Raw genomic sequence first — 15655 nt, 5'->3', positions numbered from 1 at the left:
GGCGCTCACAGCTGCTGCACATAGCCTTCTTCTGTTTCGAGTAAGGCATCTCGCGCTGGAGCTCAGAGTGTTTAAACATCTTTATGAGACGCAGAAGTGTAAACACCCATCATGTGTGTTACTGTCATTGAAGGAGAAGGGAGATGACTAATTGCTACTCAAAAACATGCATGACTTGTATATTATAAACCTGAGGACACTCTTCTCAAAAGGAGTTTATTATGGGCTCTGTATGTTGAGTGCACCGATTGTGAGTCCTCGGGGGAAGACCAAAAATAGTCAACAGAAAATAAAGCATGTGTGGAGAGGCCGGGATGAAGAACTGATGGGAATCACTCATACCTGGCTTTGATTCCTGTCTCCATTACTCAGTAGCTTTGAGCAATTTACTCTTCTCATCTGGTCTTCTGTTTCCTCATCAGTGAAATGAGAAATTATATTAAGGATTAAATGAGGTTAACTTTATAAAGCCAAACAGCAATATAGTGCCTGGCTCAAAATGGTGTTAAATAAATAAAGTAGCCAGTATGAGCATTATTATTGTCTTGTTACTATTACTCTTTTGTTAGTATTTGTATTAGTATTATCATCATCATTGGAAACTTAGCCTTTTGACTGACTGCAGTTGACACCAAGGGAATAGATCTATTTCCTGATATGAAAATATGGTGTGGAGACTCTGAAATGGGTACCTGCCTTAGTAGCCAATACGGGAAAAGGGGTTTAGTAGGAAGTGTTGGCCCCCCGACCTCCTCCTCCTCCAGTGGAATGTGGGGCCCAGCTTTTTATCTGCTGACACTGCCGTAAACCTTTTACACATACCGTTCCTTACTTAAAGAGCTGGGGGTGCCAAATACTGATCTTATCCTGATGCAGAAAAAATGTCAGCTAATTTTTATGACTATCTTTTAGGCCAATGTTGTCCTAGTGAAACAACTCTTCTTTCCCCCAAAAGCCCCACTTTGTAGCATTTACTCATTTCCATAGTGTAAATACTCCAAACATATGCAACTTCAAGCTCCTAACATGAAGGCACTGACCACAGAGTTGGAAAGAGATGTGCACAGTTGCTGTTGTCAGTGCAAGCTGGCTCGAGTGTACCACTGGGTCAGACTGAAGCATATATTGTGACAGTGTAGAGCAGATGATTGACAGCAAAAGTTACAAGCAAATATGGTAGGGGGAAAGTAGTCTGTCCTCAGAATGGATTGTTATGACATTCCTTGGCCAACAGAATTCATACAAAAAGTGAGTTAATGCCAGATTACTTGAGCAACATATTTCAATGCCATCTTTCTGTCCTTGCTCCGAACTCCCCAGTCATACTTCAGACAGAAATCATTTCCTAGTCTCTTGTGCTCTTGGGGGAGGGGGGAGGAGTTTCCCTAATCACTGCCTTCCTCCCCTCTTTATTTCATCCTCTACAGCTTTTGCAAGTATTTTCTATCATATTTTTTGTAATATTCACATGCACTTGACATCACCACAGTAGGTAAGGGAATTCCTGCTTTTCAAAATATTACAGAAACCGAAAAACTACTGTCCTTCATAAATCTCTATCATGTTATTGCCATTTTTGGTAATTTGTCTTGTTTTTTGTTATTTGGAAATTTTCATTGTTATTCAGACATGGCCACCTCTTTGTTTCCCATGAATGAAGAGGGCAACTTCAACCTCTGACCACCTTTCTTTTGCTGGTGCAGGTTTAATTTTATTCTCTCCCTTGTGATGCTTGAAAACCACATGACATTGTATCTAGGAAATTACAGTGCTATAAATACATTTCTGAGAACTTTTAATTAAGTGATGGTACCTGGAACATTCTCATCATAGTTAGGTCCTCAGAGATGATAAAACAGAATCGTCTTGGGATATGGTCCTGTTTTCAGCAACTCATCACTGGAGCAAGCAGAATTCTGTCCTAGACCATCTTTGAACCAGTGACATCAGTCGATGATTTTGTCAGCATAGAGTGGATTAAAAAAACACAGGTCTTCTCACTGAAGACCTCTTAAAAAGTTATCTGAAAGCCTAGTGCTGGAAGCTGAAGAGAAGCCATTTGAGATAACTGATTTGCCTTTTACCATGATGCTGTCTGCAGACGTGCTCGAGATCATCGCTTGTGCTGTTCTCATCCTTGTGAGCTCGGTTGGAAACACGTGTTTATTTTATTCTACCAGGAAATGCATCACTGGGCATTTGCAGACATCCTTTCTTCTGATTTTCAGTTTTATATTTGTCCACCTCATTAAAAACTGGGTGGTGAATGCCATGAAAATTGTTTATTCTTCTGGTTTCATGTTGGATTCAGCTGGCTGCAAAGTTCTGCACTTCACCGCAGCCCTGACGACCTCACTGGCCATCTGGTTCATGTTATACTTTGCACTGCTCTACCACTGGAAGCTTTACCAAACTGTCCACTCCTTCAACGAGTCTCAAAACCTGGACCATCAGAAGCCTTCCTTGAAGGTGGTCGCTGCACTTTGGATGGCTGGTGTGGCTGTGCACATCCCAGTTTTAATCTATACCAAAAAATCAGAATATTTGAATGCAGGAAATAGCACACACCCCTTGGCCACCAGCAGAATTCATGGGAATTGCCTAACTGACTTCAGAAACAAGCAGGTAGAGTTTTACTATGAGAAAGTATTTTTAGTTCTGATTGATGTTCTCCCTTTAGCCAGCTTAGTCTGTGTCTGTTTCTGGATGTCTTTTCTCCTTTCAGAAAGAAAGAAGATGACATATGGTGACATCTGGATCGGAGATGATGATTCAGAAATTGAAATTCTTAGAGGAGCCAAGTTCAGTATATTATTAATGTGGCTGATTGCTCCACTTTGGATTTCTCACTTTATCTTAGTCAGTTTCTTAAAAGACTTGGCAGCCTGTGTCTTTTTCCCAGCTGTTCTCACAGCCCTCTCTTCAGGCTTCTCTGCTTTCAGTCCTTTCCTGCTCATGTTGGTGAATTACAAAATGAAGTTGGTGTCCTTCTGGGGCGCTAAAAAGGAAACGCCAACACTGCAGCCTGCAAATGTTACTCTTTCTCCATACGCTTAATGTAAGAAGAAAGGAAACACACCTTGGTTTTAATCAATGGAGAATGAGCCCCATCATTGGAAGGTGCAGCTAAGGTCTCCATGGCCAGCATCATATACCACTTCTGAGAGGGAGGTTAGGAGATTGACTCCTCTCAAAATAGGCATTTGAGGGAAGCTGTTCAAGAAGAAGACGTGTGCCCACTAAGTTGTTGTAAATTGAACACGGATAATCATCACAGCGTTTGTTGTTTAGGACAATACCGAGACTGTTAACTTAGAAGTGATAAAGTGACTCAACAGTAATCACAGTCTGGATATGAACTCAACATAAACAATATTTTAAGTATTTATGTATTTACTCTGTGCAAGGTATTGTGTTAAAAGCAGCATATTGTTCAAACTGTGGGTAACACTCCTAGCTGAATTCCTAAAGGTACTGAGCAGTAACCTCATGTTTTCATCTTATGTTTTTCGTGAAATGCTTTGACACATTGGAAATGCATTACTTAAATACACTGGGATCATTTTTACACTTTAAATCATAGCACCTCATCCAAGATAGAAGCATATTTTGTTAATTTTCCTTCCTTTAAGTATCTTTAGTAAATTGGGGCTAGATGAAAACATCGGATTAAAGCGTAGTGTTTCTAAATAACACTCTATGTGTATGCACAGATGTACAGATACTTGGTTACAGTAAACATTTAGCCCACTGTGCTTCCTTAACCACCTACGTATCAACCTATACTCCACTTCAGGAAAAAAGGGACCTCTGTTTTACAGAGAGTTTATTTCAATTTTTGGTTATTAAACTAGAACATTTTAATTGGAAGAACTGATAAAACCATCATAATCTGATTTCTGGATTTGGACTCAATAAAAATAAGCACAGCATAATTATACTTTTCAATACATGAGCAGGATTTTGTTTGTCACCTTTAGCCAGTGTAGACATTTGGATTTGATGAATACTTATTTTAAATGTTGTATAATGCATACATGTGGTGTAAGCATTGAGTTTTAAGCTAATTATTACTGGATTCTTGCATTTTTCCATTTTCCTTCTTCCCTAGTAGCCATGAGATTTATTGTACTGTAGTTCTGGGGAATGGATATCCCAAAATTGGGATTCCTACTCTAAAAGGGTCTCATCTGAAATTATAAACCTTGGATCTCATTAACAGGAGAAACTTAGAACAGCTTTGCTGCCGTGAAGAACTATGGAGAAAGAAAATTTTAAAGCAACCCAGGCCCAAATTTTGTAGGGTTTTGTAGGCCAACAACTGTCCCTTGTATAGTGCTAGGAACTAAACACACATACACAATCACACACACATACACATATATGCACAGACGTAAGACCTTGTGAGTTTTCTGGGTGGTCTTCATGGGAAATGTTTAGTCAAGCCCACTGAGGCAATTTAATCAGAAGGACACTAGGCTTGGATCCTGCATGATGAAGTTACCATCTGTTGAGATGGGGAATGTGGGGAAGGGGTCACCATCTTTTAATTAAGTGCAGATGTAGTCAGGACTGGGACAAGCCATTGATCTTAGGAAGCAGTTCTCAACTGTGGTTACGGGACCAGAAGAATCAGTATCACCTGGGAACCTGTTAGAAATAGAACTTCTCAGGCCCCAACCCGGACCTACTGAATCAGAAACTCTTGGAGTTGGACCCAGCAAGCTGTTTTAATAGACCTTCTGGATGATTCTCACGCCTGCTGGACTTTGAGAACCACTGGTCTAGTGTTGCTCAGAAGTTTAGTCCTCACAAGTGTTGAGAGGTATGAGAACAAAGCCAAGACAACTGACTCCCGATATCGTCTTTAATGCTCCCCACGCACATGGCTATTATGTCTACTTTGCTCTAAAATGAGAGTCAGGATTGTCATCTGTGTCCCATACATTTGCAATACTAATTGCCAAACAAATCCACTGTAGAAATCAAACAATTTTTGCAAAATCAGGAGTAAAGCATGACCACTTCAGGTGTGCCAAAAATGTGGAACTTGGATTTGGATAGTTTCTGGTACATAACTGAGTAGAGATCCAGTTCCCAAAACATTTCATAGTTCTTTCCAGAAGCCAGTGCATGACACAGTTGGCCTAAGCCCAGGCTCAACTTCCTAGCACTAGAAATATTTCCTTTTTCTTCCCAGATATTTTCTTTTTGTTTGGATCGCATTAGGTCATAGTTTTGTGAAATCGGTAAGTCTTCATCGACAACACAGTAAAGCATGTTCTAATGGAATGAGTCATGTCTCAGCTCTCTTTAAAATTTCTCTTTCCTTCTCCCCTCTCTTCTCTTGGCCTCCCTTCTCTTCCCTTACCCTCCCTTACCCTCCATATTTCATTCACATTTCTGGTGAGATCAGGATGGAAAATGAAATAGGGTAAGGAAAGTTCCACAGAGATTGTCCTGGCGGCACCCTGGAGAGGGGTCGAAGTGGCTCAGGACTGTCCTGAGGGACTGGTTTGGCTTCGCGGGTGTTTCCACTGCCACCTCAGACTGCACAGTGTCTTTGAATTAGAAGACCCTATATTTCTCCTTCACAGTACCTGATTCTCGTCTTCCTCCCTCGGAGGCCCCTCCAGACCTCTGTACAAACGAGTTTTGCCAGGGTGGTTATGATCTTGTAGAGCGCTGCCCACTCCACATCAGCCCATTTCACATGTTTTAGTAGGAAGTCTTTGCTGAGATCAGCACCCCTGAGATTTCCTCAAGTATCCACCCTTGAAGTCAAATTCTCCTTTTACCTGATGGCTCTTTAGACTCATAGGGCAAGGGCAGAATGCTTTCATCTCCTCCAAGTTAGACATTCCCTTAGTTGTGCTACATGAGACAGAGTTTTCCTTACTGTGTCTTGGTACATTGCAATTTACCCGAGGCCTTCTTAAGAAGTGGCAGCCAGAACTGAACACGATATATTTTTTCTTGTGTTATATCTATTCTGTTGTACCTTCTTTTTAATTCTCTATGCAGCTTCTATGAGCATGAGTTCTTTCCCTCTTTCCCAAATAATTTTAAATATTAAACTCACTATGAATCACACATGCACAAATTTAAAAGTACTTCTGCCTCTATGCTTAAAAATTAAGATCTTTTCAAGCTCTGAACAAGAAGTACAAGTTGGTTCATGCTTAGTATTTAGATTTTAGAAATAATGAAATGACCCCCAAATCATTTGCAAGAATTTTAAACTATAAGCTAGGGCTGCAAAACTACCAAAAGGCCAACAACCTTTATCGGCATTCGTCAGAGCAGTTCTCACCTCTAGAACACATATTCTAGTACAGTGCTCTTTAATAAGATACCAGGAAAAGTAGCTATAATCAGGTTCTCTTTAAAGATGAAACTGAAGGATTAAACCAACTGGCTATGCAATATAATGTTTCCTGCACTAGTTCAGGGATATCTGTGGGCGAGGGATGTTAGGAACACTTTTCTTTCATGATGATCACGTCTACCATTTCTATTTAGACTCTGCCAGAGAGAGGAAAGAGCAGTTTATTTGGTGTTGCAGTTGTTGAACCCTGAAAGCAGTAAATTTCGGGGCAGAGAATGGCTATAGAGCTCTGACCTCTGTGGTTCAAGGATATGCCCTTGCTTCAGAGCGATCTGGGTTTGGGGGTGAATCAGACGGGCTCTGGACTTGTTACATGGGAGTGGGTGGTCCGAGCTGGTGTTGCCCCTACGTGGTAGTACATAACCTTGGCTAAAGCACTTCTGAGTTTTGCCATCTATAAAATAGTTAGACTATGGTTGCGAATCACAATACACTTCCTCTGCCTCCCTTATGGAGGGAATGAATAAATAAGGTCAGATTAAAAAATACTGAAGCTGATTTGAAAAATAATAAGATGTTTGATGCAGATAAGCTGTTACTATTCCATTGAAGTTGTGGCAAGCTGAAATAAGGGAGAAAAGCATATTTACCTTCAGAAGTCCTGGCTGTGTGTCTTTGAGGCCATTACAGGAACCTCTCTGAGCCTTGGTGTCCTTGTCCCCACAAAAGATGTTATAAAGATATTTGTCTCCCAGGGTCTTTGTGAAACATAAATAAGAGAGTATATGTAAAAGCACTCAGACCCAGACCCTGGTGCGAAGTTTGGCCTCAGGAATGATTCTGTGGCTGCTCACACCAGAACTGTAACCCCCCTTCCTCAGAAGCTGCTGCAGGCTCAGTGTATTTCATTGAAGTCTCCTGTTTGATACCAAACCTTCGCTTTTTTCCTCCAACCACGACAGAGAATTTGGTAATCCAAGAAGATGTGCTCTGTTTACACTCTGGTTTGGGAAATACTCCCCCCCAGCACCCCTACTTACGGCCCCAACTTGGCCCTCCCACTTCAACACCCCCCTTTTTTGTAGCAAAAAAGAGAGCAACAGGTGCTGAATCAGTGTTATTCATCTTTCTGGGAATTCTGTTTCAGAATGTCTGCCTTTGCCCATGCTGTAACCATCACCAAACTCCAGAGGTTCACTTCTTGGAGGTGTTCTGTTAAAAAAGGTCAAGACCTGCTTGACCTTAGGTACTTTTATTTACTTGCAGCAAATAAAAGAGAGGGGATCACATGGAGAGCTCTGTCTCCCAGAAGGCAGATGTAGCCATGGCTTAGATGCACTATTTGGTTAATTACATGTTGATGTCTTCCTGGCAGTGGGCCAAACTTATCAGGTTGGGTTCTGGTCAGGCTCATGGGATTACAGCTGCATCTGCAAAATACTGGGCTGCATTTTAACACAGCAAGAATGCCATTTAGTAATAACCACGTGGACCTTGAGATCCTTTAGACTGGCCTATGTAACATAACTACTGCCTGGAACACTTCCTTCTGGCCCTGCCACTCCCTCAGCATTCATGCCCTCGTCTTCCAGCTTTCAGCTTAGACCTCAGCTCTGTTAGGCAGACGTCCCTCGTCCCCAAGGTCTGGGTCAGGTGTCTCTGGCTCCTGTGCATTTATTTGTCTTAGCAAGGACCGCATTGTATTGCAATGGCTTGTTCTCTCGTCTGTCTCCCTTGTGCTGTAGGCCCCATGCAGGAGTGGAGAGCAGTGTGTGTCTCACCCAGTGTGCACACACAGGAATACTCCATAAATGTAGAAGTGGAGGAAATCTAGACAGCATGTGCTTTTCCTCTTTCTCCTCGTGTGTGCTTCTTGGCACTCCTTTAGTTGCCTCTTTCCAGTAGAAGTTTCTTGCCTCTATTATTTTTCTGCTTCAGGATTAGACATTTAGTGATGGCCATGCTTCTGGCCACTGTTGAATCAAAGAGTGAAAGAAACTGAATCCAACATTTGGAATGAGTTGCTTCCTTGCCAGCCAAGCTACTGAGCCAACTGGGGACAACATTTCATGTATTCCACTTTTTTCCACCCGAGCATTCCGGTACTTAGTTTGTGATTTTTTTTTAAAGCTCTTGTTAAAGAAAGTCAGTCCAGTACGTATGCGCAGACTTTCAAACTGAAAATTTATCGTAGTACAAATTGGGCTCTGTGTCTGTGTGTCTGTGTGTCTGTCTGTGTGCCAGGCTGTAGGGAGCTGCTGTGTTTCCCCAAGTTTTGGTGAAGGAAAGAGTAAAGAGGAGCTATAATACAAATCGATTGAGGTTACCTCATCACCAAATGTACTCTGTTCATTTATTTTGACAAGCCTTAACTTACTTTTAATTACTGGCCCTCATAGTTTACTGGTGAATGTAGCAATAGTGACTTTGGCAGAAAATGAGAAATCTGTGTAACATGAACCTTCAGAATGAGTCCATGCTGACTCCTTGTAAAACAGAGTGAGGCAATTCATTTTAAGAAGAATTTCAGTACAGCAATTTATGTGATATGTGACTGTAGTCACAAATCAGTAAGCCTTTTTTTTTTTTATTAAGCCAAGCACACCCGAATGTGTATGTAATATGAGGGTAGTTTCTCAAAGAAATTTTGTTGGCCACTCCAAACTTTTTCCACTGATGCTGCCATCACCCAACAGCTTTTTGGAAGACTCCGTTTAGAATTATTTTCAGGGTCAGTTTTCAAGTCACACACACAAAAATTAAAATATCACCTGAACATCAGACTACTAGAGTGGGGAGGCTATTTTTGAAATTGCTTGTCTGATTTTTATTATCCAGTTGGACCTGTAGTTGCTTTGAGCTCTTTCCCAAATTGAATCTTCCCTTTAGGGAAGCTTTTGGGCCATCACTGAGGCCCCTCATGAGAAGGTGACACGGTGTTGATAGACCCATTAGGCCCCCGAGCCCCTCCCACATCTTTTAACAGGCACTGGAGGGACTTCTGTTCTTGGCAGTTTATCAACACTCAGTGAGAGTAGGAAAAATCCTGCCGACATTGTGTATGGTTGAGGCTGATTATTTTGTTCTTTGTTTTCTCTAGCAGAGCATTAGTTTGGAGTTTGGGTAAAGTCTCTCCCAGTGCTTTGGGAACATGAAAAGATGGGGCCAAAACATCGCCTACATATTCTGCACAGCATACAGGTCCCACCACCTAGCCCTCTGTCTGCACATCCGAGTATTTTTATTCTTTCCCTCCCTACAAAATTCTCTACCCAAATTGGTAGTGCTAACCTATTGGAAAACGTTCCTTTTACCTTTTTCTGTTCTCAACCTTGGTCCAATCTCCATCTTCACCTCTACCCCCTATAAAAAATTTAAACACACAGCATTCCTGCCTAAGTAAATAACGGATTAAAAATCTCCAGCATCAGTGAAAAGAAGTTGAAAGACCAACTGAGGAGAAATGGAATGATGATAATAGGTTGACAGCACTGAAAGCAGGCAGACCTCCTGGGTGGTGTGCTGGGTGGTGGAGGGCGGCAAATCACAAGAAAGCCTTCGGGACCTCAGGGAACCTGGGACAAGGAGGGCCAGGGCTGATGGGGGTGGGGTGCAGTACGAAGGATCAGCGCCGGGGTCCCGAGATCCTAAGGGCCCAGGGCCAGCTATGATGCAGAGCAATAAAACTGCATGGTAAAGGATTTTAAGCCAGAATGCCCTTTCTGTGGAGGCTGAAAATATTTTTCACTTAGGTGTAAACCCACTCTTGTTGGTCCTGAGTAAGGTCGGTCCTCTTGCGTCCAAGCTGCTGGTCTGGTCTGATGAAGGGTGGCTTCGGTCTTTTTCTGGGCTTACACTTGGCACGCAGCTCCTGCTTTTCCCCTCTGCCCCCAGCAGTGGGGTGCAACCATGCAAACCCACAGTGCCAGTCACAACAAGACAAGAGCCCTTCCTTCCTTTAGTTGTACAGGGTGGGAAACATAGTCTCCACCTCATAATATTTTATTACGTCCCCAAAGGCTTTCTTTTTCTAATACTTGGAGAATGAAGGTCCTATAAAAGCACAAATTGTAACATGCTGGTAGGTAATTTGTAAGAATTTTATTTTGTTGCCATTGCAGTGTGAGAATTTGAAACAATCTTAGAATACAAATTCAATCTTAGCATACAAATGAAGAAAACATTATTTGGCAGGAGGCACCACTAAAAGAGAAAAAAAGTGGTATCATTTAATACTGAATTCCTTTGGAGAGGCCAATGCTCAAATGTCCCCAAGGCCAGGCAGCACCTGGCAATGAGGAAAGCAGATGGGAGTGGAGCTGGGAAACTGGGGAGTAGGCCCCTAGACGGGTAGGGCCACTCAGCCAGTGGAAGCCAACTCCTGTCGTGTGGGGTGCGGGCCTGGGCTGCCACAGCTTCAGATATTTTTTAAATGAAGCCAAAACTCCAGATTTAATGTGAAATCACCCAAGGTCTGCATGTGGGCCACTGAGCTTATTATTTTTGAAACACTGCTAGGGCCGAACACATCATGTGTGTGGGCCAGACTCAGCTCACAGCCTCTGGGGCAGGCCCCTACAGCCGTGTGTCCCACCACAGCCCATGCGTCCTGGATCAGAAAGGGGACTCGATGGTTCCCACGGTGGGCTGGTGTGTGGGGCAGAGCACTGGCGGAAGAGCGGGGTGAGGAAAGGGCCCACAGCCCTGCTCATTGTCCTTAACGGGTTGGATTACGTGCAGCAGCAGCGGCTCTAACCTGACCTCATCCCTTCCCTTTGTGTGCTGATTTCTCAGAGGGGGGTACCCCCAGGGGGCCAGGTGCTCAGTGCGTGGGCAGATGAGGAAGGAAGAGGTAATGCCATGGGACAATTCACCCTCCACTGAAAAGAAGCAGTTATTGTTGGCCATGTGGCAGAGATCGGTGAACCACAGGGGGTTTTGCACATCATAAATGAGGGTGTAATACTTTCAAAGTGGCACCTTGCAAAAAAGAAGCATTAAAACCAGACCAAGGGAACTGGGCCATAGAATAAGGCATCTTAAGGGAGGTGGCTGCCCACGCAGGTCCATTAGGAAATAAAGCAGCATCCTGGATTCCTAGGACCCCTTAGTCTGAGGCCGCACCACCCCACCCACTGAGATTAAATAGGAGCAGTAGCTCAGGTCTTCCAGGAATGGGCTGGAACTGTTGTAACTCTTGTGCTCTGGACTGTAAAATGAAGAATCTCATTGTCATCCTCCAGTCCAAATGTAAAGATTTTCTGCTTTCATATCATGATTTGCATTATCCACTGGCTGTGTTCCATGAAAATGGCTACACTTGAGTATATTTTGCCCTTTGTATTGGCAGAACACCTCAGACTGGGGCTGACTGACTATTTGTTAATTTGCTTGGTGAAGATGTGTTCACTTGCATCTTGCATTTAGTTTCATATTTCCATACGTGTAAAGATCCACTCAGCCCCCACTTTGACGCATGTTTCTCTGCTGCATCTCCCCATGTTTCCATGTTTCTGGTGCTATTTTGTCTGCACCCCGTCCTACACCCAAAACCATCGCTGCACTCACCAAAGCCATGGAAATAGCCTATAATTCAACAAGTCACTATGGAGAAAAGACTTAGTGGAAGGAGATTGGATTGGGGAAAAAGTCTGTTAGCTTACAAGCTGGAATTCAAAGATCCTGGGTTGCCTCAGAATCCACCAATGAAAGAGACTATTTTGAATAACTTGCAAGTATGAGTGTGAATGGTTTCAGTGAAAAGCTTCATGAGGCTTAGAGAAAAGGTGGTATATTTTTTGTAACAAGCAGTTTGCTGAAGAACTTATTTTTAGATTTCTATAAATAATAAAATTACTGGCTGTATGTATATTTTGTAATGTTTTTATTTTAAACCTTACTGTGATGTCAGAAGAACTTTTAATATTCATTCTAGATGGGTCATCTCACTTCAACATGATAGTAGGATTCCTAATCATTTCATGGACTAATTCTGTATCTGCTGTAATTTAAAATATATACTAAAAAGTGCATGCATCTAGGAAGAGAAAGAGAGGAAACACTGAAAATTAGACCAAGTGATGGGTTTGATGTATGGGATGACAAGTGATTATTTCTCCCTTTATTGTAATTCTACTATTTGTAGAGCTTTAAAAAGACCTTACAATGAGACAGCAATGCCTTCAGAGTAAGTTTTCTTTTAAAAATAAAAGGCATTTTTGCATTCTTGATCTTATATTGATAAGCTCATTTTCATTGGCCTACATTTATGTTTACTTTCCAATAATGTATTCCTCATTCTTCTACAAAGTACCCCTTAAATTGGAAGCAAAAAAAAAAAAAAAAAACAGAAACAAGTTACTCCACAAGTCTGAGTACATAAAGCTGTTTTATAATCAGAAAGACAAGTTAGGGGAAACAGAATCTTTCTCGCTCTCTGAGAGCTGGCTCCAGGGACGATCGCCGCGCACGAAGGCTCTGCCAGGAGGTCTGTGTTTCTGCTCCTGACATTTGTGGGTGCCACCGCCACCGCCAATGGTGATGAGGACAAGTGATGAGAAAATGAACTGGGAGGTGATGTATCTTCTTGACAGATTTAAAGAATTGCCACAGGCAGCCCCGAGGCGAGTGCTGGCTGAGGACATTCTGGCGCCTGCGTCAGGTCACTCTGGCACCGTCGGGCAGAGCTGTGAGACACAGGGGCAATGCAATAATAACTCTGTGGTTTAAATCTGTAGTTAGAGCCTCTTTTAAAAAAATTTTTGAGGAATGAACTGGAGGTTGTGCTTCAAATTCTAAAATATCAGTAACTGGTTGTTAGTTGGTGTCTGTCTTTACTCACTGCCATGGTGATCCAGTGTGCATTGCTCTGTGCATGCATCCAGCGGTGTGCCCACACTCACATTTGCATGCGGCCCTCCTGAGGTGGCAGGGCACCCCACTCCTGCCTGCAGCCTGCTTTCCCCCAAGGTGTCCTCTGTGCTAGGTATGGGCTGGCTCCATCCTAGTGTGGATCACGGGGTGAGTTTGACCTGAGTTAGTGCTCGGAAAAGACAAGAAGGCACGAATGAAGTGAAGCCGAGGACCCCAGGTGCTCACTGGGGAACCACCCTGGGAGCCAGAGGAGTTGTGCCCGAGTGTCTGGGCAGCCAGGCCAAGGACATTCAAAGAAAGGAAACACGCTCAAAGGCAGCACTAGCATCAAGTAGCTTATTCATTTTGTTCGTTCAAATATAGATAGTTTTTGTTTATAAAACAACCTACCCTTTTGCCTTTCTTTTCTGTCTTGTCCAGGAATTGATAAACATTTGACCTTACTCAAAATGTGCAAAGAAGAATAATGGAAGCCCCTGAATACCTTGATTTGGATGAAATTGACTTCAGTGATGACATATCTGTAAGTATTACTACTCGAAAGTAATACTTTCAGGAGATTCTGCCTTTGCCCACATGGGTTGCTTTCTCTATTGTAGTCTGTATATCCCGAAGTCTTCCAACCACATTAGAACTTGACAGCAGACGTCCTATGGGGCAAAGCGGGGTTTGGGGGGTCTCCTGGACCAAGAAGTGAATCTACTCAACTGTGTGTGAGCTGAGGTGGGAAGAGCATTTAACCTTTCCTAATCTCTTTCATTGTTGCCAAAATTATCCACTGAGTATAAAGTACCTGCAGATAGCGCTTTCATAGAGTTACTTATGCACATAATGAACCCTGTTGGTGTCAATTCCCTTTGTACGACTGTCTACGGCATGGCCAACATCCTCCAGTGCTCACAAGCACGTGGACTGAAGGATGGCCATGTTAGTAACTGGTGAACAGTAAGAGGAATCCTTCCCATCACTGCAGGTTTCAAAGCACAGGTTGGGTGCTTGTTGGAAATGTTGAGGAAGAGTCATGCGTCAGTAAGGACTGGGCCAGCTGACCTCTGAGGCTCCGCCTCATCCTGTGGGCTATCGGACTTCTCAGAAGTCGTGGCTGCTCCAAATAAGTCCTCTGCATGCACGCTGCTGAGAGCTGACTGTCTCTGGTCCTGGGCCACACAGTCAGTTCTGCCTCATGCCCTCCCAGCCAGATCGGGTTCCCAGGGTATGACGAGAAGGCTGCTGTTTCTGAACTAGTCATCTGACTTTTCTTCTCAGAACCTCCAAGGTCACAATTCCTTCCTTCCCTCCTTCCTTCCTTTCTTTTTTTAAATTTAAAGTAAGCCTTTCTTTTCTTATTTCACAAATAAAGCTAGCTGAGCTGGTTGCTTTCGGTGATTTCTCTTTGACCAGTCACCAGATCCTCACCCTCATCCTTATCCAACTCCCCGACTCTCTTGACTCCTCCTTGCTTCAGTCATGGCTGCGGCTGCAGCAGCAGCGGGCGCCGCAGGGGCAGCAGTGGCCGCAGGGGCAGATGGACACAATTTCTGCCCTTATATTCCATTGATCTCTCATAGCATAGCTCTTTGGGTCACAGCTAGAAATTGTCTCAAAAAGATAAGTTTACTTTAACATGCCTCTGGCAAGCAGCATTAGTCCTCCCTGTTACTCATCATTTTGAAATAAAATCTGCATATGGTATGCGAGAATTGAAATATTGGGGTGAGTTTGATGAATGGTCTGTTTTAACCTTGGGGGAGTCTTCGTCCCAGGGAAAGGTGAATCCAGCCTTTCCACACGTCTGCTTCCAGACTATTTTTGTTAATCCTCGTTAAGACCAATGTGAAGTGAATTTCTTCCTTTCTGCAACATCTTTCTGTCTGTCTTCTCTCTCACTTTAAATTACTATGCTTGACTTAAAAGCGTCCAGAGCATGGTTTTTCTAGGACCACTCCCTTCAAGGTATTTCGACCCGAATGGGGAAGAGCAAAGAAAGTGAACGCTAATGTGGGGAGGAGCGGGTAGGGTGGAAGGTGTTTCAGAAAGAGAACTTGTGTTGTGTTTAGGACTAACTCCCTGAGCTTTGATAATGAAGTTACAATTTCAAAGCAAAAGCTTTGAAGGCAGCAATCTGGGCTCTAGGTTTGTTCTGAATTTTGCTGGTTGGAGCACTTTAACCTCACTTCTCTGAGATACCTACTTAATGTTTAAGGTTTTTTTGTTGTTTGTTGTTTTTCTGTTTTTCATTTTCTTTAGGATTGAGCGAAATAATGTATGTGAAGCACTCAGCTTGGCACTCAGTAAATTGCTCTTAAAATGGTAGCTTTTGTTATTATTTCAATGAATAATACAATAATATTTATATGACCAATAGCGAAGAAAGAACTCGAGGGAAAAGGCCAGGCATCATGTCAAGCCTTTTTTTTTTAACACTACAATAGAGCAGTTGTGTTTACAGAAGAA

At 42.9% G+C, this 15655-nt stretch overlaps 1 protein-coding gene across 2 annotated transcripts in view; it reads left to right on the top strand.

Annotated features, from left to right (window-relative positions):
• The window catches only part of SNCAIP (synuclein alpha interacting protein), a 141177-nt gene that overhangs the window by 62949 nt on the left and 62573 nt on the right, over positions 1 to 15655 (top strand). For both annotated transcript variants that reach the window (XM_037028880.1, XM_037028890.1), the window contains exon 2: positions 13622 to 13724. In XM_037028880.1, the coding sequence (XP_036884775.1) occupies positions 13668 to 13724 (57 nt within the window). In that variant the 5' untranslated portion in view covers positions 13622 to 13667. The remainder of the gene's footprint in view (positions 1 to 13621; positions 13725 to 15655) is intronic.

The sequence above is a fragment of the Sturnira hondurensis genome, unplaced genomic scaffold (assembly GCF_014824575.4).
Source record: "Sturnira hondurensis isolate 20B ecotype Veracruz unplaced genomic scaffold, ASM1482457v3 Scaffold0001509, whole genome shotgun sequence".
In the NCBI taxonomy this organism is placed as follows: domain Eukaryota; kingdom Metazoa; phylum Chordata; class Mammalia; order Chiroptera; family Phyllostomidae; genus Sturnira; species Sturnira hondurensis.
The sequence above is the reverse complement of the archived record's forward strand: the minus strand, read 5'-3'. Positions and strand labels throughout refer to the sequence as shown.